General features: G+C 36.7%; 2 protein-coding genes across 2 annotated transcripts; one reads left to right on the forward strand and one right to left on the reverse strand.

Moving 5' to 3' along the window:
* The first annotated feature begins 3201 nt into the window (after nucleotides 1–3201).
* LOC145784096 (protein downstream neighbor of Son-like) lies at nucleotides 3202–22200 on the forward strand. Its single transcript, XM_082595848.1, has 13 exons — nucleotides 3202–3444; nucleotides 8430–8572; nucleotides 12386–12503; nucleotides 13036–13115; nucleotides 13278–13371; nucleotides 13645–13829; nucleotides 17433–17553; nucleotides 17903–18047; nucleotides 18173–18289; nucleotides 19311–19390; nucleotides 19664–19792; nucleotides 20967–21110; nucleotides 21233–22200. The coding sequence occupies exons 1-13, from the start codon at nucleotides 3283–3285 to the stop codon at nucleotides 21602–21604; spliced, it is 1890 nt and encodes a 629-aa protein (XP_082451974.1). The 5' UTR covers nucleotides 3202–3282; the 3' UTR covers nucleotides 21605–22200.
* LOC145784098 (uncharacterized) lies at nucleotides 5377–6601 on the reverse strand. The gene is made up of 2 exons (XM_082595849.1): nucleotides 6246–6601; nucleotides 5377–6098 (listed from the first exon to the last, which is right to left on the reverse strand). The coding sequence occupies exons 1-2, from the start codon at nucleotides 6497–6499 to the stop codon at nucleotides 5726–5728; spliced, it is 627 nt and encodes a 208-aa protein (XP_082451975.1). The 5' UTR covers nucleotides 6500–6601; the 3' UTR covers nucleotides 5377–5725.
* Nucleotides 22201–22264: the final 64 nt, after the last annotated feature.

Raw genomic sequence — 22264 nt, forward strand, 5'->3', positions numbered from 1 at the left:
ACTACAAAAATCGATATAAACCTACCAGCACGTTAACGAATGGGAAAAGGTGGCAAAACCTTGAAAGGTTTAAAACGTGCCTGAATGAAAAATTATGTACTAGGCTATATATCAGTAGTTAGCACGGCCACAAAACCCAAAAAAACAAATAGCAAAAAAATAAAACAAAAACAGAGAGAAGCACACATGTAGTGATGAATGACAGCCTAATGAAAAGTGTTGTGGATTGAATTTGCCAGTTCCAATATTGATGTGGATGAGCACTGCAGTCATAATAATAATAATAATAGGATGGAGAAAGAAAACCGGACATAAAAGAAACCAATCCTCAGGCAAAAGCCCGTTTCAACGTGGCCCAGGAGAGCAGGTGTTGAGTTGAGCTCTTTCTACGGTTAGACTGCACATCACACAGTAGCCTAAGACGATTGAGGTTTGATATCCAGTTTAAGTTATTGTTTCTTGTCCTGGTGGGTGATGAAATGGATGAGCTGGTAGATGATGATGTGGATGATGATGTCCTGATGGTGTTGATGAAGCTCTCATCCCCTTTTGCAACGTGTCGTGTTAATTATGGAGTATTGCGTTTGCTGTTAATATCTACAAACAAAAAAGTACAGCACAAGCAATCGATATTACCGGTATTGTTAGGTAAGCCTAGTCTTTTGTAAATAATTTCGGATTTCTACTAAAATCTTCACAAGAAGCCTTTCTACGTTATCTTTCTATTCAATCTATACTATTGCGTGTCCGTTTTGGTTAAATGTTGTTTTAGTTTGTGAATAAAAAGTGACTTTGTATCAGTTTTTCTAATTGAAGAAGGAAATTCGTTCCATGTTTTCGCACCTGTGAATTCTATTGAATGTTGAGTAAGCGTTTTTGAGAAGTATGGAATGTTTAGAGAATCATTATCATGGTTTCTTGTAGACAAGCTGTGAACCTCTTTGACATATTTAAAAAGGTTGGTGAAGCAATCTGGTAGTAAATTGTTGTGAAATTTAAACACGAAAACACCAATTTCCAGTTTGAACAATTGCTCAATTGATATCGGGATCTTGCTACAACTATCATTGTTGGGACGGAAAATACGATGAAATTTGTCACAGATTTTTTGAAGTTTTTGTATAAGTCCTTCGTTGCCATATTTCCAAGTCGTAATGCAATACCTTAGGTTACTTTCAATTAAAGAATGGTATAAGCAGATCAAATTTGATAAATTAAGACAGGGTCTAATCTTGGTAATTATGCCAAAATTTCTTCGAAGCTTTTGCAGCAAATGTTGCATGTGTGGTTTCCATGAAAGATTTTCATTCAGAGTCAGGCCAAGGAAACTGATATTTTGTACTCTCTCAATTGGTTGATCATTTATACTTAAGATTTGCTTACACTTATTCGCACGTAAACTGTTAGTATCAAATACCATGTATTTTGTTTTGTTTACATTGAGTGATAACTTATTTGCTACAAGCCATTTGACAACTTCTTGCATTTCTGTATTGGCCGCTTCATGCATTTTATCCACACTCTTACCTGACATCAGAAGATTTGTGTCATCCGCAAAAATGATAGAATCAGTACAATTTAAACAATTTGGGAAGTCGTTAATGTAAATTATGAATAATAGGGGGCCTAAAATAGAACCTTGGGGCACACCACACTTTGTCTCTAATGGAGTTGAAACACTACCAGAAATTTCTACTGTCTGAAAACGATTATTTAAGTAGCTTCGAAACCACTGGAGGGGTGTTCCTCTGATACCATAGTGATAAAGTTTTGTCAGAAGTATTTCATGATTTACTGTGTCAAAAGCCTTTGATAAATCTAGAAAGATGCCAAGGGTTGCTTCTTTCTTTTCCATTGCTTTGTAGATCTTGTTGGTTAGAAGTGTAGTAGCCTGGTTCGTGGAGTGGTTAGGCCTATGTCTAAAACCAAACTGCTGGGTGTAAAAGAAATTACGCTGATCAAGGAAATAGTATAATCTTGAGTACATGACTTTTTCTAAGACTTTTGAGAAGCAAGACAAAAGACTAACTGGTCTATAGTTACTGCAATTGCTTGGGTCTCCTTTTTTATAGATTGGCACTACTTTACCGATTTTAAATGCTTTTATGAAGTCACCATGTACCAAAGATAAGTTAAAAATATGTGTTAGTACTTTTATTATGTTATCGGGGGTATGCCTTAAAATTTTGCCTGGAATGCCATCAGTAGGCTACCACAACTTAATTTTGGTTTCAAATATTTAATAAATCCGTAAATTTCTTCAAAACTTGCAGGTTTTAAAAATATTGATTGGGGTGATGAATTTGGAAGATACCGTACTTGGAAAAATGATTAGCAGAATGGGGAATTTTTTCAAGTAATTTTTCTGCCACAGAAGTAAAATATTCATTAAAGTGATTGCATTTTTGTGAAGTATCATTTACTACCTGACCATTAATGCTAATGGGGTAGTCACTTTTAGGTTTTTTCCTTCCAAGCAAACTATTTATGACACTCCAGGTCTTTTTAAGATCATTTTTGTTGGTTAGCGCGTGACTTCGTAAACGAAGAAGCTTCAAGATCCAGCAGCGCTGATTCGACTCTCTGGGTGTGCGTTTGAGCAACGCTTTCTAAGGACTGCTCTCCAATCAGTGGCACCTAATGGATGGAATAATTCTGTGGCAACAAGATTTCAACAATTGGAAATTTCACTCTGTCAATCTCGGTAACCGGCCATGCGTCAAAAGTTTCTACAAGCATGCAAAATTACCAGGAATAACCTATCAAGGCTTTGTAAGTGCGAGGATAAAGATTCAAAACCAACCAAACACCATGCATGCAAGGTTTTTATTTGGATGTGTTGTTATAGGCTAAGTCTTCTAGCCTAGTTTTTGAAAACTTTTATTCATTGTTAAAAACGAGCACCATAAGCAAGTTACCTTTTAAGATAGCCTACAGACTTTAGTGATGAAGAAGAGGTGTTTTTGTCATTTTGCAGTTTAATTAAAAAACTTTCGTTAATCTTTAGTTCAACATCCAAGAATTATTATTGATTAAAAAACATTTTGTGTTCATTGTAGTTTCAAAGACATTATTTCAAAAAAAAATTCCCCACTAATTTGTGATAATTTCTTAGGATTTCTGTTATGGGGATTTACCGATGTCAACATTGCCGCCAGCTACCCGCCAATATATTTCAGATCAGCTGTTAAAAACAAAAGAAGCTATCTTCAGTGTGTTGGTCAAAAGTTTAAACAATTAGGCTGGTTATTGAAGAACATTACTTGTTTTTTTAGAATTACAATGTCTGAATGCAATCAGGTTAAAGGTAATGTCAGCTCATTAGAATCTTGGAAAAAGCCTGGAGATGTGATGACGAAGTTTTATTGTCGTAAAAAAAGAAAGCTGCCTCGCTCGGCTTCTACTCAGTGTGTGACAACAACTATTTCATCTGTTAAAAATCAAGTAGGTATTGACAATTAGTGCATGTGACCTTATTGGAATATCTAAATAAAAATTTGCCAGAGGCGTGTGTTTATTTAGTTTATAGACCTAATAGTTGCATATATAATTTATTGTTTTTATCGTGTCATGTCATCTGGTTGTTTTTATCGTTGTGAATACTTTCAATGCTCATTGTATGTAAATTTGTAACAGTAAATATTTAGTGAGCTTTTAACACTTTAGCTGCCAGCGTTTTGAAAAAGTGAGAGGAGTTCTCCTTTTTCTCTTGTTGCCATGGTAATGAAAAAATGGGTTGCCAAACTGTTGAAACGCACTTTGAAATTTTGGAGCAAATCGGTGTTGCAATTGATCGTCGAAATGACCATTGCATTTACAAGCGCGCCAGTCAGCAAAACAGTTTTTTTTGCATTGAATCAACCTGTTCAGACGTGAAATCAATGTAAAGAAAAATGATAGGCCGAGTGATTCAACGTATTCAAACATTGAATCAATGTAAATACGAACTGTTAGGCTAATTCGGTTCTTTGAACAAATCGAATGGCTTTTGTAAATATTTCTCAGTTGCAACCTATACCTGGTCAGCAAAAGTTCCTTTTTTACACGATTTCAACGTCTGGCGACGTTGAAACGATGTAAAAATGACAATTTTTGCTGGCCGGTAGCTAGGCTACTGTACGGTACCGAAGTTTAACTTAACCAACTAGACGATTGCAAACATATTTCCTTTCGATGAAATCTATAGGCTACCACGCTTGGTTTGCCTTTACATTACATTCAAAAGTTTTGTTGACGTCATAGCATAGTCATGGCCTATATTCATAAGAAAATGCTTGCTTGGATTTTTTAAGCGACTAGGGTTAGATAGCATACCGTACAGAACTTCTAGCTAGTACCAGTAAGCAGTCTAGTCTAGTGACTCTAAATGAATAGGTATATTAGTCTTAAAAAATAATAGAATATTTCAATTACCTTTCTGCATAAAAACTAAGCTCTTTTACATGACCTATGTGCATTGATCAATATACTAGTATCCTGGCATCATGATCCCAGTCTAAAAATCTCTAGAACTCGAAGTTATTGCTGAATTTCAAGCTTTGTTCACACTGATTGGTGTTTTGACTTTTATTTAATTTTAAGAATTTGGCGGGGAAATGGGTTAAAAATCGTTTTTTTTTGGTTTAAAATTGAAGCAACCTGTCAGGCCCCCAGACTGGCAACACATTATGATTTTTGCGGCATTGTGACGTCAGGTGACGTTAAATTACATCACAATTGCACGAGCTAACTCGTTTCCAGCAGCAGAACTGTTAAACTGACGACATCCAAAGTGGCTCTTTGTGACCTTTGTGCATTTGCAGAATTGTAGTTTATGTATTATTTCGTTGTTTTGTTTTGGATATGGACAGCTTTGTATGACGCAAATAAATAATAATTGTTCTAATAATATGGTTAATTAGTGATAATCAGCCCTTATAGCTTACTGTTGCTTTATGTTTATGTTTCTAATTTGTTTTTCTTTATGATTCAATTCTTTGACAAATTAATATAACACTTTGTTAAGTTTGTAGTGCTAAGAGCTCCAAATTTGGTAGTATTGTCTACCGCAGGGGTCGGCAACCTTTTCTAACAGTGTACCAAAAACAAATTTTTACATGGTCACATCATAAATGACCATCCAGGTTCGACCTGCAGAACATGTGAATCTCATAGACCCTGATATGAAGACATTGCACTGGTTGCAACAATTGGGAGATGTTGCCTGAATTGCTGCCTCATAAGCAAGAAGAAGAAGATATCTGTAGTTGTGACTTTTTTGCTGACACTTTGCTTTGTTAAACTGTATCGTAAGCTAATTCCTTTAAATAAACAGAAGCGCTGTGGAATATTAGAATTCTTCGAAAAAGGCTTTTTATGAACTGGGATTCTTTAACCTTCGTCCGGCTGCATGGGTACAATTGTACCCATTCCAATTTTAAAATACGACAGTCTTTTTTCTAGAAACCCGAGAGACCTGAAACTTCCTGACATCTCTACATTTCTGTGTTAGATTATGCAGACTAAATGTCGGCAAAAAATCTTTACACGTTACCGAGATTTAGGGTCGAGTTGTTTTTACACCCTTAACAGGCGGTATGGGTACAATTGTACCCTTGCACATTGTGTATCTAAATAATGCCAGTATACATAACACAAAGACAATTTTTTGAATGTTGAATGAAACAGAGTACAGAAATGATTTATTTGACACAGAAATATGAAAGAAAACTTAGTCGAGATGGGTTTAGTCAGTGTCACAAGTAATACACTTTGTTTTTGTTATGGAGTGTTCGTCGCACACAGGCTGAACGCAAGCCACGCAGCCTTTCCTGGTTTTACGTCGTTTTCGTTTCTGATCTCTGCAGACATAGCAACTGCCAACAATCGGTGTAGCTCCTCGATTTCCATGGGGTTCTTTGGGGTTAGCTTCTGCCCCTTCTGGCGGTGTCGCAATGGGCCGTCCTAGAACCATTTCCACTGCAGCTCGAAGGAAGCGGTTTCTCATCATCATGCGGTTGGTAGTGCGAGCTTCCACTGAAGGCATACATAGCTGTTTCGCAAGATCTTTCAGGAACTTTCTCCGTTGGTCCTTTTTCCTAAACACTGGCTTGTGTTCCCTGTAGATGATAAACGACGCTAAGCCAGTGACGTCGATCATGTTATAGAAAAACGCCAAAGGCCAACGCAGTGTTCGTCGTTTTACTGTGTATTCACCCAGCATTTTGTCCATTGTGTCCACCCCCCCTTTGGTTTTATTATAGTACGTGATGATCTCTGGTTTGCTTGATTGTGTTGCTTCGACTTCTCTGGTCATGTGCATGGATGATAGAAGCACAACTGATCTGTTTTTCTTTGGCACATATGAACAGACTGTTGCATCTCGATGGTAGGCGAAACTGGTCGAGTGAAGTGCTCTTTCCTTGCCAGGCTGCATGTTGCTTGGCAAAAACCTCTTGTTTTTTCTGACTGTTCCAACTAAAGTCATGTCCCAGGTGTTCAATACTTTAGCTAGCTGCATACCTGTGAAGAAATTATCGGTGGTGACATTTCTTCCAGAGCCTTTATACAAACAGACCAGGTCCAAAACTGTTCGCTCACCAACATTTGTTTGTCGGGGACCATCTATTGGTTTTCCAGTATAAAGCTGACCATGCAGCGGATAGGCGTTTGATGCATCACAAGCCCAGAAAACCTTGATACCATATTTAGCTGGTTTAGATGGTGTATACTGTGTGAATTTGGTATGTCCTCGAAATGGAAACAATTGTTCATCTATCGTGATACATTCATGTGGCTTGTAGGCTCTCTTCAAATTTTTATTCAGCATTAGCCACAGATCTCGTATTGGTGCAGCTTTATCTGTTTGCACACGCTCTGCACGTGTATTATCGTTGTCAAATCTGATAAATCTGAGCATCAACTTGAAGCGGTCACGAGACATAGCTGCACGTATAAGAGGCAAAGCATCTACTTTCCACATATCTTCCAGATTCTCTTTGTTATTCCTGTGTACACCAGCAGCAATAAGGATGCCAATAAATCCACTGAGCTCAACTTCAGTAAAGGTCTCGAATGTTCTTGGTGGTGGCCGTTCAGAAGCATTACGAAATCTTTCTGCGAGATTGTTGTTGAAAGCTTCATAAACTCTTCTAGCCTTTCGATTTGTTTCTCTTAGTATGATGTCACACATCTCTGGACTCATGATGGATTTGAACAGCTCTTTTTCTGTAAATAGATTGCTGGTTGCTGCAGGCCCACCTCTTTGTCGTAGGATGTTACGAGATCTTGTTTGGGCAGTTGGCAGCGGATCTCTATGCCATTCGGTTTCATCCTTAGCAATCCAAATGCTATCATCATGGCAGGGACATCTTCAACACTCTCGTCTGAGTCGTATTCTTCTTCCTGTTCTACCACCATTTCTTCTTCAATGTTGGACGCTTCTTCAATGCCATCATCTGCTTCTGGTATGTAGTTTTCATCGTCAGATGCAACATATGCGCCTTCCTCATATTCAGAATCAGATTCTTCAATCATACGCCTGATTTCATCGGCCGTATATCTGAAAGGCAGCAAAAAAGTAAATAAATGTGTATAATGTTTCTTTGTGAAATACCGGTACTACAAAAGTAGGCTATAAGCTGGACACAAAATGATACTGACCTCAATCGTCGTGTTCTTCGATTATCGTAAATGCTAGATTCAGCATCACCATCACTCATGATTTCTTCACCAACCTTCCAAAACTTATAGCCTACAGTACAACCAATTTTCAATCTACAGTGTACACCTAACCAATTCCGGCAGAAAACTTACCAATTCCTACTAGTCCTACTCAAATATAATCAAAAACTGTAATACTGCACGTGCCTTGTCTTATCTAAGGCAAGAGACGAAGGAAGAGGAAACGAAGTGGAACGACTGGGATGACGATAGCTGATCGCAGGGGCAGAAAGGATGATAAAAATAAAAGGGGAATGGAGAGAGAACTGGTGCAGCAACACGTGCTATACTTCCCTAGAGCACAGTATTTAAACGCTCTGACCAATAAATACGGCATACCGTACAAAAAATATAACTAACTTGGAAATTTCAATGGAAAATGTACGTGGGTACAATTGTACCCATGCCGCCTGTTAGCGGTGTAAAAATATGCAGTCTGACAAAGGTTAAATCAGATTCTCCAAATAGCAGACCACACTAGGCAGGCCATATAATACTATAACTTGTAAAGGGGCTGCGAGCTGGATGATTATCCTTGGCAGGCCGGCCCATGTGCCATTGGTTGCCGACCTTTGGTATACCGCCTAATAATACGATAATTATTATACATATAGAATACAGTTTTGATTTGTTTATACACTCAATTATTTTAAAAAGTAATATCACTATCATACTATTGACTTTGTGCAGTATTTCATGTATTGTGTTCAAATACAATGTTTTACTAGAAACGCAAGAGTAATCCTTTCTCAAAGAACAGGCCAAGTTCTATTTCTGCTGATTGTGATAAAAAGCGCATACTTTCATTGAATGAAGCTGATTCCGATGTTTTTTCAAGTAATTTGTATGGGGATGTTGCACCCAAAAACAAGTAAGATGAGCAAAGTTTTGTATAACATAAACATTATTTTTGATGACCTGTTAAATAATATATATGCATTTTTTTAAAAACTTATATATATATATCATAATAATAGTATTTTTTCTGAAGATTGCAATAAAACTGCTTTTAAATTAAAAAAATTAAAAACTGGTTTACAGAACCACTGTTTCATAATACTGTATTGTATAAACTAATTTAGCATAATTCACGTCTTAATGTAGCAAGCCAGAAGTTACTAAATTATTTTATAACAATGTGTCACTCTTTCTGCAGTATATGTAATGGTTTGATTCATATTTATAATCATTCTATAGCTAATAATAACATAAGTAAGTGCTTATATATAGCCACTAAACATAGGAAACTACTTTACTCCAATGTAAGAATGCCATATTTTTTATTTTATTGTTAACACTAATTATGTTTTTATGTGTTGTTATTGTTTATCTTTTTTCTATTATTTTTTTGCATTACTTAAGCCTATTGAAGGTAACTTGATGAGTGATGACCCTTTGTGGTCTTTTCGCTGTCTTCTTTTCATGCAGCAGGAATGTTAGTTATTAATTTCGTTATGGCTGGTCTTTTTGCTGTGTCTGCTGGATGGAAAATGAACTTGATTGATGGATTGAGTTTTAATGTTAGAGTTGCACAGACTTTAGAGGATTGATCATTCATTTTGACGAAAACAGGGTGTTGTATAGCAGCAACAACCAATCAATTGGTGCTTGCATGCAAAAAAAGAAAAAATTAATTGCAGCTACTAATGCTCAGTTCTCATGATGAGAGGAGGCCTGCTACAAAATCCTAAAAAATAAGGGATGGTCTTACAAATGGTTTCCCATCGATTTCCCATCTGAGGGGGTTCAAGCAAAATGTTACGTAACGCTTATAAGTACGGTACGGTAGTTTATTTGTGCTGGCTGGTATCGTTGTTTGGATACTAAATTAAGCTGAGATCATATCCAACAGCATCTATTCAGCACCAACAAAATCTCTACCAAGTATCAACTACGGTACTGTAATTCCTGTAATTCCATACAGGTTCTAAGTGCTCAAAACCTCGCATTGCGAAATTGCAAGGCAGCATTCTTACATCACAAAGCTTGCTTTGATGTGAGTGAACAACATTAGGGTTGCCAGATGGCCTTTTTTAGGCCAAATTCCAAAAATATGGCCTTTTTAAATTGCAGTTGGCTTAAAAAATTGATCCAAATAAGACCAGAAAATCTGGCCTTTTTCGGCCCTTTTTATGGCTGCAAATTTTGACCGGTTTAGAAAGTATTATTTTAAGTAAATTGCAAATAAAGGTATCACTTAAAGCAGTGGTTTTTAACCTTTTTGGTGGAACGAAACCCAATGAAACATTTCAAAAGCTCGAGGAACCCCTGTTCAATACTTTAATTACCTTATGCAAAAAACATCATTTGATTAAGTAAATTAAAATACTCATGTTCAGATTTATTTATGTACAATAAAAATACAAACTGGAAAAATCCTAATAGCCTTCTGGCAAAAAAAATGATCTCTAACACGTTCACGGCAATTTAACCCACCGGTGTACAAATAAACTGTCTGAAAGAACTCCTTGAAGCGAAGAAAACATGTCGACAAAATTTGGCTGGAAATCAGAAAGTTAAAGGTTATCGCACCACAAGAAAACAGCGAAAATTCGAGATCGTAGCGAACGTGTTAAAGTGTAGAAAATTTATTAATAGTGACAAATCAAATCAATATTTGATTATATTTAAACAATATGCATATACTAATATAATAGACTCTCGGATTTGAATGTAAACTTGCGGAACCCCTAGACTTACTGGCGGAACCTTGCGGTTCCGCAGAACCCTGGTTGAAAACCACTGACTTAAAGCCTGAACTATATCCGTTTTAATTACTAAGTAGAGACATAGAGAGTAGAGATTGTGTTAGTTGTGGACACTGGACAGGGTGGTTCTTTTGAGTTGAACCGGGTGGGCTACTAAACGCTTTCAGTAGGTAGGCTACATAACGTTTTAATTCCAAACAAAGGATATAGCTAAAATTTCATGTCTCAAACGTAAGCTTTAGGTGCATACAAACCAAGATATTTTATCAGCACGTGTTTCCACGTCATAATTTTGATATAAACTGGCAAAACGGGCTTTGTAATGGGAAAGCGTCACGTGGGGGGGTTTGACAAAAACGTTACGTTGGCGTCACATGGGGGAGGGGGGTCAAAAATTCGGAAAAACAGCGTTACGTAATATTTGAACGTTCCCTAAGCAGTCAGTTAAGTTAGATGGTGCGGCTCCGAGCAGGTTTTAGTTTAATGGAGACGATACCAAATGGCTCTGTCAATGCTAAAGGTTGGCGACCCACTGGGTTTTTTTTCGCTGAGACTTTTCGGTCATTTGTCCGAAATGACCTGAAAAAGTTTGGTCATTTTTTTATTTATTTCCGTCATTTTTGGTCATATATAGTCAATTGACTATATTTTTTTTGGACATTTTGACCGAATTGACTATATTGTTTTCGGACATTTTGCTAAAAAAATCGGTCTGATAAAAAATCGTTACCGATAATAAATCGAAAAAAAACCAGCCAACCCGTGGCCTAGGACAATAAGACATTCCCCACCCTCAACTATTGAATGCATCAAATGAAAGAAGATAAAAAATAGACCAAATGTTTTGACATTTTTAGTGGTAATCAACTGATCATACCATCAATGACATCTTTCTGACAAGACATTTTGTAGCATTCTCTATTAGTATTTTGTGAAATAATAGAATGTTTATTAAAATTATGGACGATCTTAAATTACTAAAAGCATGCTATCCCATTTAAACCAGCATGTATGATGGGTCTGCTACTATTCGGCGAGTTCGATTCCGCGAGTTCCCTATTCGGCAACAGCCTTTTTTGGCGAATTCCCTATTCGGCGATTTTTTGAAAATGCACTGACACCTTCTGTAAATCCAACGATTGAATAATATATATTTAATATTCAGACATTGAATCAATGTAAATACGAACTGTTAGGCTAATTGGGTTCTTTGAACAAATCGAATGGTTTTTGTAAATGTTTCTCAGGTACAACCTATACCTGGTCAGCAAAAGTTCCCTTTTGTACACGATTTCAACGTCTGGCGATGTTAAAACGATGTAATTGCCTTTACATTACATTCAAAGGCTTTGTTGACATCAAATATTCTTTGACTGTTTTGAGTTACAGCATCGTTTTGGGAAAAAGGTTGTTTTGATGTAAAATATATTTGAAATATCATATAAAGTCAACAAATAGCTGATTTAAAAAATGAATGACATGACGAATGACTGAAACATGACGCAAAGATTGTGGATGACATAGGATACTTGTCAATTTTATGTGAGCAAACATTTTAATTTAATAGTACTAACATTTTTTGCTAAATTTCATTTTAATTTATTTTTCTTTGTCGGAATGCAAAAGAAACAATATTGTGGAATGAAATACAAAATTGCCTAATAGGGAACTCGCCGAAACGGGTCATTCCGTGTATGACCAGCTCAAGTAGACTTGTGACTAACTAATCAGAGTTGCTCAATACTTATAGTGAAGTTCAAACAACTGAAGGATCAACTGGAGTTACAAAGTCCTTTGAATCATTTTTAATATCAATTGTTGATCAAATTGTAAATGTCAATCTCATTGTGAAGTATGCTTTACTGAGAGTGTTATCTTTTGCAAGAACTGGGTTAAGCAAACTTTCGAGCTGCCACACTGGTACTGCTAAAAATTTATTTTGTTTTAAACATTAATGATAGCTTGTTTTCTTTTAGTGAACTTTCGCTTTTTGAGACGGAACTGTATGCTGAAGATGACAAAGAATCTGATCTGTCAAATAATGATTTGGAATTTGTGTATGTAAATGAAGATTCGTTGCCAGGGTATTTAAACGTAAGTTTACTCATTCAAAGTTGTATATGATTATTTATTTGTGTTATTCCAGTTTTCCATCTTGCAAGATATGTCTGTGATCATAAATGGACTGAGACACACAATTTTTAAAGCCTTTGTGAAACTGAGTAAATTGGTTATTGTTCCGCTGTTGTTTATTTGTAACAATGATATAACTCAGCATTCTGTTTAGTAACACAGTAACCTATGCTATCTCTTTCCTGTTTTTTTTAAAGGCATAGTTTTCTAAAACCAGGACTTTGGCGCTTTCATACAATAACACTGCTACAGTATTTTTCGACTCCATCAAGTTACACCAGTCTAAAAGGTACCAATACAAAAAGTACAATCAATACTATAAATTTCTCATTTTTAAGAGGCATTAAGTTTTGCACACAACCTCGGTTTATGTCCCTTTCTAAAACGCATGGCACAGGGTCCACTTCCGAAAGCTAAGCTTAGAGTAAAAAAAAGTTGTCTACTTGTCTCCATAATTTTTGTTTCTTTATAATGTGCATGTTTGTGTTGAAAGGATCCTGCCGATAGAATGAAGTCAGAAGAAAAAATGAAAGAAAACTTACCCCCAGACTGGAGTTTAAAATCCAAAGTTAGGTATGGTGCTAATATTTGTAAAGTTTTTTTGAAGTATTTTGCAGTAATTCATATAGTTTTGAACAATATCTAAAATGTTGAAGAAAAAAAACGCATTTGGTAGAGTGTATCTGCTTCAAGAATTCAATAATTGCACATATCAAGGTATTTTCAATGTATTAGGTTCTTGTCTCCTGTCACATTCGCGTGGTGTGCAAGAATGAAAAGTTCTGAAGAAGCGTCAGCCATTACCAAAGCAGCTCGTTGTCAGTATGACGTAAGTATTTAGTTCAATGTGTGTATGTATTTTCTAATATTGTTCTTGTGCAACGGTGAAGGGTGGATGAGATACATGTCAATTATCAAATTTATGTTATATATATGTAATATTTACATGATAAACTGTATTAATTATGACTTAGCACGAAACTTCCTGTTGCATCTTACATAAAAACCCACGTAAACCGCAGTTTGATAAAGTCATTTTATAATAATAATAATTGATTTATAAACTTTTTAGGTTATATTAGCAAATCATTGTCTAACGCAGGATACTCATAAAAGTCATTCTGCTCATCGAATTGAGCTGGGAAGGAACCTGGTATACTGGCAACACCCATACATTCCCTGGCTGTCTCTCTTTCCTCGATACGGCGTCGATTGTAGTTTGTGTGCACTTTCCAAGGACGGACTATTATTGACAGAGAACATTAAGTCAAGTCTTTACGACAGCTGGTATGAAATAAATTGACTATTTTACAATGTAGATACAGGCCTCGAAATATGCATCGGTGGCCTATGACCTCCGGAATGACCTCGAGTGTCTGCCGAAGCCGACTCATTGGTCGGTCATAAATGACCGCCGCAAAATTCTTGACAAAAATAGAGCTAATGCAGCAAAAATATATTTTAATTTTGAATTGTTACAATTGTTTGTTTAACGCGAACCATGGCCACCTAGTAGAATATGGCCAGCTATGTCACATATTAAGGCCTTTTTACAACGGGCCGATAGAAAAATACTTGAAATTTTGACTAACAAAGAAACTGCTCTTACTGGCATGGGGTACAACAAAGCAGATATTTTTCAGACTTTTAGGCGTTTTTAATGCATTTAACAGGTGCCTGACCTTACATTTAGACATATTGCATTACTAAACTACATAATGAATGGTGCAAATTAATAATTTATAAGTGAACAAACATCTCAAAATAAACAATAACAAACAGCACAGACTATTTTTTTTTACAACAGAAATAGTGTAAGGACATGCGAAAATAATGATATATGTTTTATTCAATGAAGTGGGGGGGGGGACTACAAAGACGATAGTGATCATGGTGACGGAAAAAGGACATCCCATAACTACAATAGAATCTTAAACTACTTTTGCCTTTGCTTAATTGCTACAATGTTATCCTTTCTTTTTGACTCATTTATAATCTTTTGGTAATTATTATAATAAATATTAACAACAATTTTCGATGCAAAGTGGTTGCCCCAGACCACATGTGTGTCACATGTAAACTTTACACCGGAAAAAAGATACTTTTTGAAAACATGGGCTACTGCATAGCTTTTCGACAAGGCAATCCACATTTGCGTACCTTTTCTTCAACAACATCTAAAGCAGCAAAAGCACTATAAACAAAATCAGAAAGTGGCTGAGAAGGCGCATTGAAACCCCCCTTGACAAAAGCTGAAAGTACAAAGGAACTTTAGCTGCAGAATCAGCTGTAAGTAAACTTTTGCACATTGCACATTTGGTGCGTTTAACAAGTTTTTTGCAATATAACCGGCTATTGTAAAGCCAACTTCTGCACTATTAGAAGATAATGTTGCGTTAAACATTTCATTGGCAACTTCATCCGCATCTTCCTGAAACTTTTCAAAGCTTGAAATGCATGGATCACTTGCAGCTAGATCCTCTTTCCAAAATTGAATATCCCTTTTCAACAAATCTTTTTGCACATGCAAATTTTGATCTACTAACAGCTTCAGCAACCTTGGGAAAGCCAGACAACTTGTCAGAAATAATATTGTAAAAAATCAAAAAGTTTTATTCCCGACCGTACTGGAAACCATCTGGGCAGTGTGCCTCAGTTATGTCAATGAAAATAAGATATTCTGTTTTTCTGCAAGAAGTCTACCAGTTCATCAAGCTGTTTTATACGAATTTTGGGTGCTTTTCGTGGAGGTGCTGCTGGAATTGGTAAAGCTGATGGAGTGATGGCGTTTTAATGCTTGAATTGAGTGAACTGTCGGAACTGAATTTAGATGCCACTTGAGGTTATTTCTTTTACCATAACTTATAAATTTCTCTTCAAAATGTTTCATACATAAAACAGACTTTTTTGTAGGCTCCCAGTTAGATCGGTTAACAAATTTTATCCATTGCGGCAGCAACACTACACTATATCCAGAGGAAAAGCAAACTTAGAAATATTGGTAGCAGAAGTAAAGTAGCCTGATATGCAACCAAACGCAACGCATTTGTTAGGCATTTTGTCATTTAATTCCTATAAAATGCAATGAAACAACAAGTCCATCATCTACTTGAACATGTGAACAACAGATCATGACCGATTCGTGGTCACTGGTCATGTATAATTGTATAGGCTATCCTACATGCCAAGACTTGCATTACGATTCATAAGATACATTGGTCAAAGAGTTACAATATTTTGCTGACAGAAAACGATTGGTTTATCTAGTTTAGTTTTGCAAACATGAAGTTAACCTGCTTTCCTTTCGTCAACTGACTACAAAGTTAAAGTAGGCTACAGTAGCAATTTAAAAGTATGCTGAAGTGAAGATACAACTAGGTCTGTAACCATTGCATATCAGAAGCTTGATTTGCTCTGTAATCAGCTGCATAATTTCGGTACCGTGCATTACTTTTCTGTGCTATGTTGCTTGAGAATATCACATGAAAACTAACTGCACAAGTGCACATATTGTGCGACTATATTGTTTTCCTTTTCACTCTAGCTTCTAGACTTGCTTATGCTGTGACCAACTGCGTATGAGTTTACTTCATGGTTCACTCCCATCAAGCAAAATGTCCAGCTGCGCAATGTTTCAGCTCTCAATTTACAAACTTTCTTTACATTGAGTCAACGTCCACAAACCTGCGATTCATGTCTACATACTCTTAAGGCAAAAGTAATGTGTTTTGTCTGCCGAACTGCTACGAAACAGTCGGCCCGGTATTTTAAGGCTTTAAAATGTGACATAGCCGGTCATCTCTACTAGTATGGTCATGCGCGAACAAATACGGAGCTGAAACAATAATAGTAGGCCTACAGGCAATTGCTTTAAAAGATCACATTAGAGTGGCGTGGTTAACGAGCTGATGGCAAAAGTTTTACATCATTTCAACGCCTTGCAATGTTGCCTTGAAATAAAGTTGTCTGAAGTTTTCGGCAGGATATGTATTCTAATTTTACCAATGAGGATTATTGCGTTGATCGTTTTTAAAAAGAAACGTTACAGAAAAGCAAGTCTCAGCTGTGTTCCGCACGTGCTTAGGCGAATGTGGCGACCTTATTCTTGTTGATACTGATAGAAATAAGTGATCGTAGTTGCTTTTGTAATAAGGAAATTTGGATTGTTGTTTTCAATTGTGTTTATTGCGTCATTACACGACTGTCATTAACGCTCTGATTTATTTGCAAGCAATCTGCTCCAGTATACTTCAGGGTCGGTTAATTAAGCCACCAACCATTACAGAGTTATTCTGTTGTAGAAAATCTTCTTCTACAAACTACATGTCAACGACTATGTCAACGACTACACAATACAGTAGTGTGATTTTGTGCAAAATCTACATGCAAAAAATATGTCCGGTTGAGATATTAAATGTCCGCTGAAAGGGCCAGTCCTGTAGGACATGCTTGACCGCCGGAAAAAGTAAAAATTTGGAGGCCTGTAGATATTAACGACCATCATTTTTAGCCTGATGCTGCGAGTTGGTGGTAATAGCGGGAATCTATATATAATCCATATATCGATTCTATTTGAATAAGATTATTTATAAGAATTATACAGTATATGATATAGATTCTATTTAAATAGGGACCTTCTGGTGATCCCTTTTTAGGGGGAAAATAACTGTAGAGGTTTTAGAGAGTAATAAACATATATATTTGATGGAATTCGCTCTGCTTGGCTTTTTGCTTGAAACTTGGCATTGAGCACTTTTTGTAGTATTGATAGTATTTATTGTTCAAATTATATTCAAATATATTTTTATATATATTTTTTGAAGTATTAATACAGTAGTATTATTTGAATTTCTTTTAAAATAAAACCATGACATATTATTCGCTTTCCAGGGTCATTGCGTTCCGGTCTGCTTATCAGCTTGTACGGCAAGGTCTCTGTCCATACTTTTATGTTTGTTCTCAACAGTACACTGCTCTGTTTCAATCACCGACTGTGAGAATCGAAAACGAAGTAATTACTTGTCTTGAAATATTCACATTGGCATCACTTCTAAGATTGAACTGTATTGTGGTAAATTAATAAACAATAGAATCCGCTTAATAAATCCACTTCGGTCCAAAGTGGTGCAGATTTAATAAGCGATAAATACCATATTTCAAAATATTAATTGAGAAACTCCGCTCTATAAGTTGGATTTAATACACGGATGGACTTATTAAGCGGATTTTACTGTATCTGCATATATGTGATACACATGAGCTTTCAGTCTGTTGTGATCTCATGTTGCTTTTGTATGTGTATTTGCATTTATCTGAGAATCACTCTTGGGTTATTGAAGGTTGCCACAACTTGTTTTCAGATCAACTGCATATTAACCCCTACCTCACTCGGTTTTCGAAATTGTTTGAAATCCGAAGGAATAACATTCAGCATGCCGCTGCAACGCAAAGGCAGCGAAGTATTGGCTAGAAATCACTTCCATTCCACATCTAATGGAAAATCAGGTTCGCAGACACGATATTCAGTAACATTTGTCCAGTCATGATTTATCGAAACCATTTTTTTGCTTGTGCGTATTTAAGTCATCCGTTCTTTTTAGCATGTGATAAAACGTACCCTCTGTCTTAAGAAACTTCGAAGAAAGACCCATTATCGATTTTCCGTCGGACATTTTCCTGCCCCTTTCCCACATTCGGACCTGGCGATGTGGAACAAAGTGACCCACAGAATGAAACGTCTGCTCCAGGTGATTCTCTCATCCACTGGTATCATATCAAAGAATTAACTGAGACACAAGTTTCGTTGTCGGCATTTAAATCGTGAAGTCTGTTAATTTTATCTTGTCTAAGCTCATGGCCTATGATTGAACATTTGGATTAGGCAAATAAGAATAAAACCAATCTTCGAGTCCATCATGTCATTAAGTGTTTTACCAAGATACACCACCGCGTGTTGATGTAAATTTGAGATTTGGTCAGACCTTGTCAACATTTTGTCAAAAAACGCATCAACAATGTAGACATAGAAACTACAAGGCCCAGGGTTGTAATGTGTAGTTGCCTGGCAGCCCGGGTGGGCTGGTTTTTAAAAAAAACGTTTTTTTAACATACAAAACTAGTGTTGCCAGATGAGGAATTCTGCTCCAATTTGAGAAAACTTTAAGGCTGTTCAAGAAAAATTTTGAGGCAACTCCTGCGACGAAACAAACCTGAAAAAAGAATGAAACCTTTTTCTCAAAACTTTCAAAAGTGTTACTTTCAACAACTAATCAAGCAATGCTGCAAAGTTTGGGTGTTCATTTGGGATTGTTATCGTTTTAGCATTAGTTTTGTTGCAACTATTGCTAAAAAACAACAAAAAACGTTGAATTCTTGTTATATTTAACAGGCTTAGCAACCAGCAAATCACTGACATTTTTCACATGAAGGCATAGTGCCAAAATAGTAGTCAACTTATTCTTCAAAGAATAAACAAAATCCGCAAACATTTTTTTGCGTGATAAAAACCTATTTTTGTCTATAAAACCCAGGCGGGCTTGGTTTTATTTAAAAGAACCCGGTATTTTACAACCTGGCTAGGCCAGAAAATGATGATAAAGGTTATGAGCGAATAACACACGTAAATATAGTCTTCAGACACCAAAAGGCTGATAGTAAGGCACCTTACGTTTATGTTGTATCACTTTGTGACCTCCAAACTATCTAATTTTATGAAGTATCCGATGCACCGTTGCGTTTTTTCATGTCGCAAATTGTGATTGAGCTCAGATGAACTCACTGAAGACAAGGATGATACGAAGAGTAAGTCCCAGAGTGAAGCATCAAGCCAGGAGGATATCGATCCAGAGGTTGGAATTTATATTGAAGGAGAAATAAGTGGTGTTTAATCAACTATATTTTCCATAAAACAAACGATACCGATTCTGTCCTATCCCTTTTTTATTTCTCATTCTTTCTCTCTTTCTACGATTTGAATCATGTGATAGGCTATGTCCATTTCTCCAATTTCCCGAATTGCAAGAGTTGGACGTTAACGATATCCGATGACATTTTCCAGAGATGAGAGAAATTTACACTGTTGAAAATCCAATCTAACCTTTATGGCTTTATCTCTTTCATAGGAAGAGTTAAGTTGGAAAAACATAAGTGATAGTCTGCAGTTTCGAAAAGCAAAGGAAATTACCTCTGCCGTTACTAACGATGGCCTTCCAAGTACGACTGTTGTGGTTGAAGGTCTAACGAACACCCAGGTTTGTGGATGCTGTAGAAATTACATGCTTAAGGTTCTTAAGCTTGCGTAGGGTTCTTAAATATGCGTAGTGTGGATATACTTTGTTAAAGTATGCTTGACTCACTTTGGTATGTTGTTTCAAATCTCGTCTTTGCATAAATTACACTTGTGCTTTACAATGTGTGTAGTGCATGTTCGGAATAACTACTTTTTTATTGATAAATCACCAGGCACAGAAACTAATGTACATAACTTTCCACTATCATTAAAGGGATACTAAAGGAAAAACCTGACCTGGCGATTTTCCACGTTCTTTGTGTTTAACATGCTACCATAAAACGATTTTCAATAAAATTTTGCCCCATTGCGGTCTGACCACCATTGCGCGCGTGCTTTTGTCAGAGCTTTCAAAATGAGATTGGGCCTGAGCAACGAAGCGTGCGACTGTACAGTCTACGTAACAAAAGACTAGCAATCAACCGATCACGCAATAATTGTTACTGCGGGCGATTTGACTGTAGGCTATGTATGTATGTACATCAAAACAGCGCATTTCAACATCAAAACAGCAGACAGTTTGCTCAAAACATCAGATGTGGTAACGTGGCTTTTGTTATTGCTGTCTTTTATTACGTATTCTCGAGCAGTGTTTGCACGTTTTGGTCATTTTGAAAAAAATGAAAATAAATGAAACACTGGACTTTGGGCCTTACCAGCGCCATTAAAAACAATTTTTTTTGGGTAATTGTTTTTGAAATGTATTCTTAAATGTTCAGTTTACTCATTTTAATGCTTAATTCCGGTTTGAAATTTTCATTTAGTATGCCTTTAAGGATGTCTAATGAGTCGATCCATGAGAAAAGTGTCTGCCCTACCTACTGTTTTAATGCATTTAACTTAGTCCCAACAACATAACTTGTGATCGTGACTGAGCAGACTTTCTAGAACAGTACAGAATCGCAATGTAAGTCCAGCTCTAATGTTGAACTTCAACAAAAGTGAGAGATTTCTCAAGCATCATCAATTGTGCTCTGAACAAACTGAGAAGTTGCTCAAACGTCATATGAGTCCTCAGTAAAGAAGGAGTCGCTAGAACTGCCGCATAGATTGATAAAAATTTGATATTTGGCGTCATGAAAGCACCGAAATGGCGTCATGTGATATTTGAACAGCTGTCACTGTTTATTTTTCAGCTTCTGTTCAACTATTTGTTGAACTGCCGGAGCAGCATCTCGATGTCTGGGAGGCAAGCTGGTGTTCCCCCGACTATACTTTCGCCGGTAGCGTTTAGCGGGGCATCTCTAAGAAAGCTGGAATACCGCACTGGTATAGCGAAAGTAAGTGATAACAATCATTCGTTGTGGTACACGAGCGGTGGAATTTTATTTCTCAATTGAAAGTTTGTTTCATTGTTGTGTGTACCACTTGCGAGTAATTTCTTTCCTGTTTCATTCTTCAGATCACCGAAAACTCTCGGCGCCACGGCGACACCTCTCGTCAATTCTCACCCACAAGACAGCAGTACAGCTTAGATGTGACCGGGCCGCTTATGCCGCACCACATCCATGGAATTGTGTCTCTACTTAACACAACTCAAGACCACGGCGAGTTTTCAGCCAGTCTTCGATCTCACATATTCACCACGTCTTTTAACGCCCGAAACCCGAATGCTGTACCAAAATGTTCGGAACCGGATACCTTGGATGCGGCTAAAGTTCCATCCGATTGCGGAATTTCGTTAAAATGTGTGGAAATCCTGAAAAGCGGAATGGAACCGGACTGTTTGAGGAAAATCGAAGCAGCGAACGGCAAATATAATTGGTCTGTTTAGACTAGAACATTAACGACCAAAAACAAGAAATTTGAATCGACAGATCAACATTTCATTTAGGCTACATTTACCCAAGAAAAATAATCTAGAACGTAGCTCTAATTTCCGCCTATGCTGCGTTATTTGGAACAGTAAATCTTATATGCGAAAGTGCAAGCCACTTTGATCCGCTGTGTCACATGTTTTATTACTGTTGCTGCATGTTTCAAACAAGGATTCATCAGGAAAATAGAGTCTGGTCAAATATCATACTATTTCTTTCACCCTGCGTGTGCCGTCATGTTACACGTAATACGACAATTTTCTGCAACCTATCAAACCATTCCATCTCGAGGTATCGTATGGCAGTTGAACAACTTCACATTGTGACATTAAACTAGACATTAGTGCTTCCGGCAAACATAATTAAGATACACTGGATTTTGTGGACTTAATGTACTGTAGGCTTAACTTCGGCATGAACGACAGCACTACCCTGTGTTTACAAAGGACAATGTGATGAACTCTTGAGTTTTTATAGAAGTTGATGTTTTATATTTTTCATGTGAAAGAAGATTATACGTAATTTTATTTAAATATACGTGTTAAAACCCTTGCCCAGTTGAATTATTTCCGGAAATTGCTCAGTTATCAGACATAGCTTAAAAAATTAACCGCTCG

Source organism: Aplidium turbinatum, chromosome 15 (genome assembly GCF_918807975.1).
Source record: "Aplidium turbinatum chromosome 15, kaAplTurb1.1, whole genome shotgun sequence".
In the NCBI taxonomy this organism is placed as follows: domain Eukaryota; kingdom Metazoa; phylum Chordata; class Ascidiacea; order Aplousobranchia; family Polyclinidae; genus Aplidium; species Aplidium turbinatum.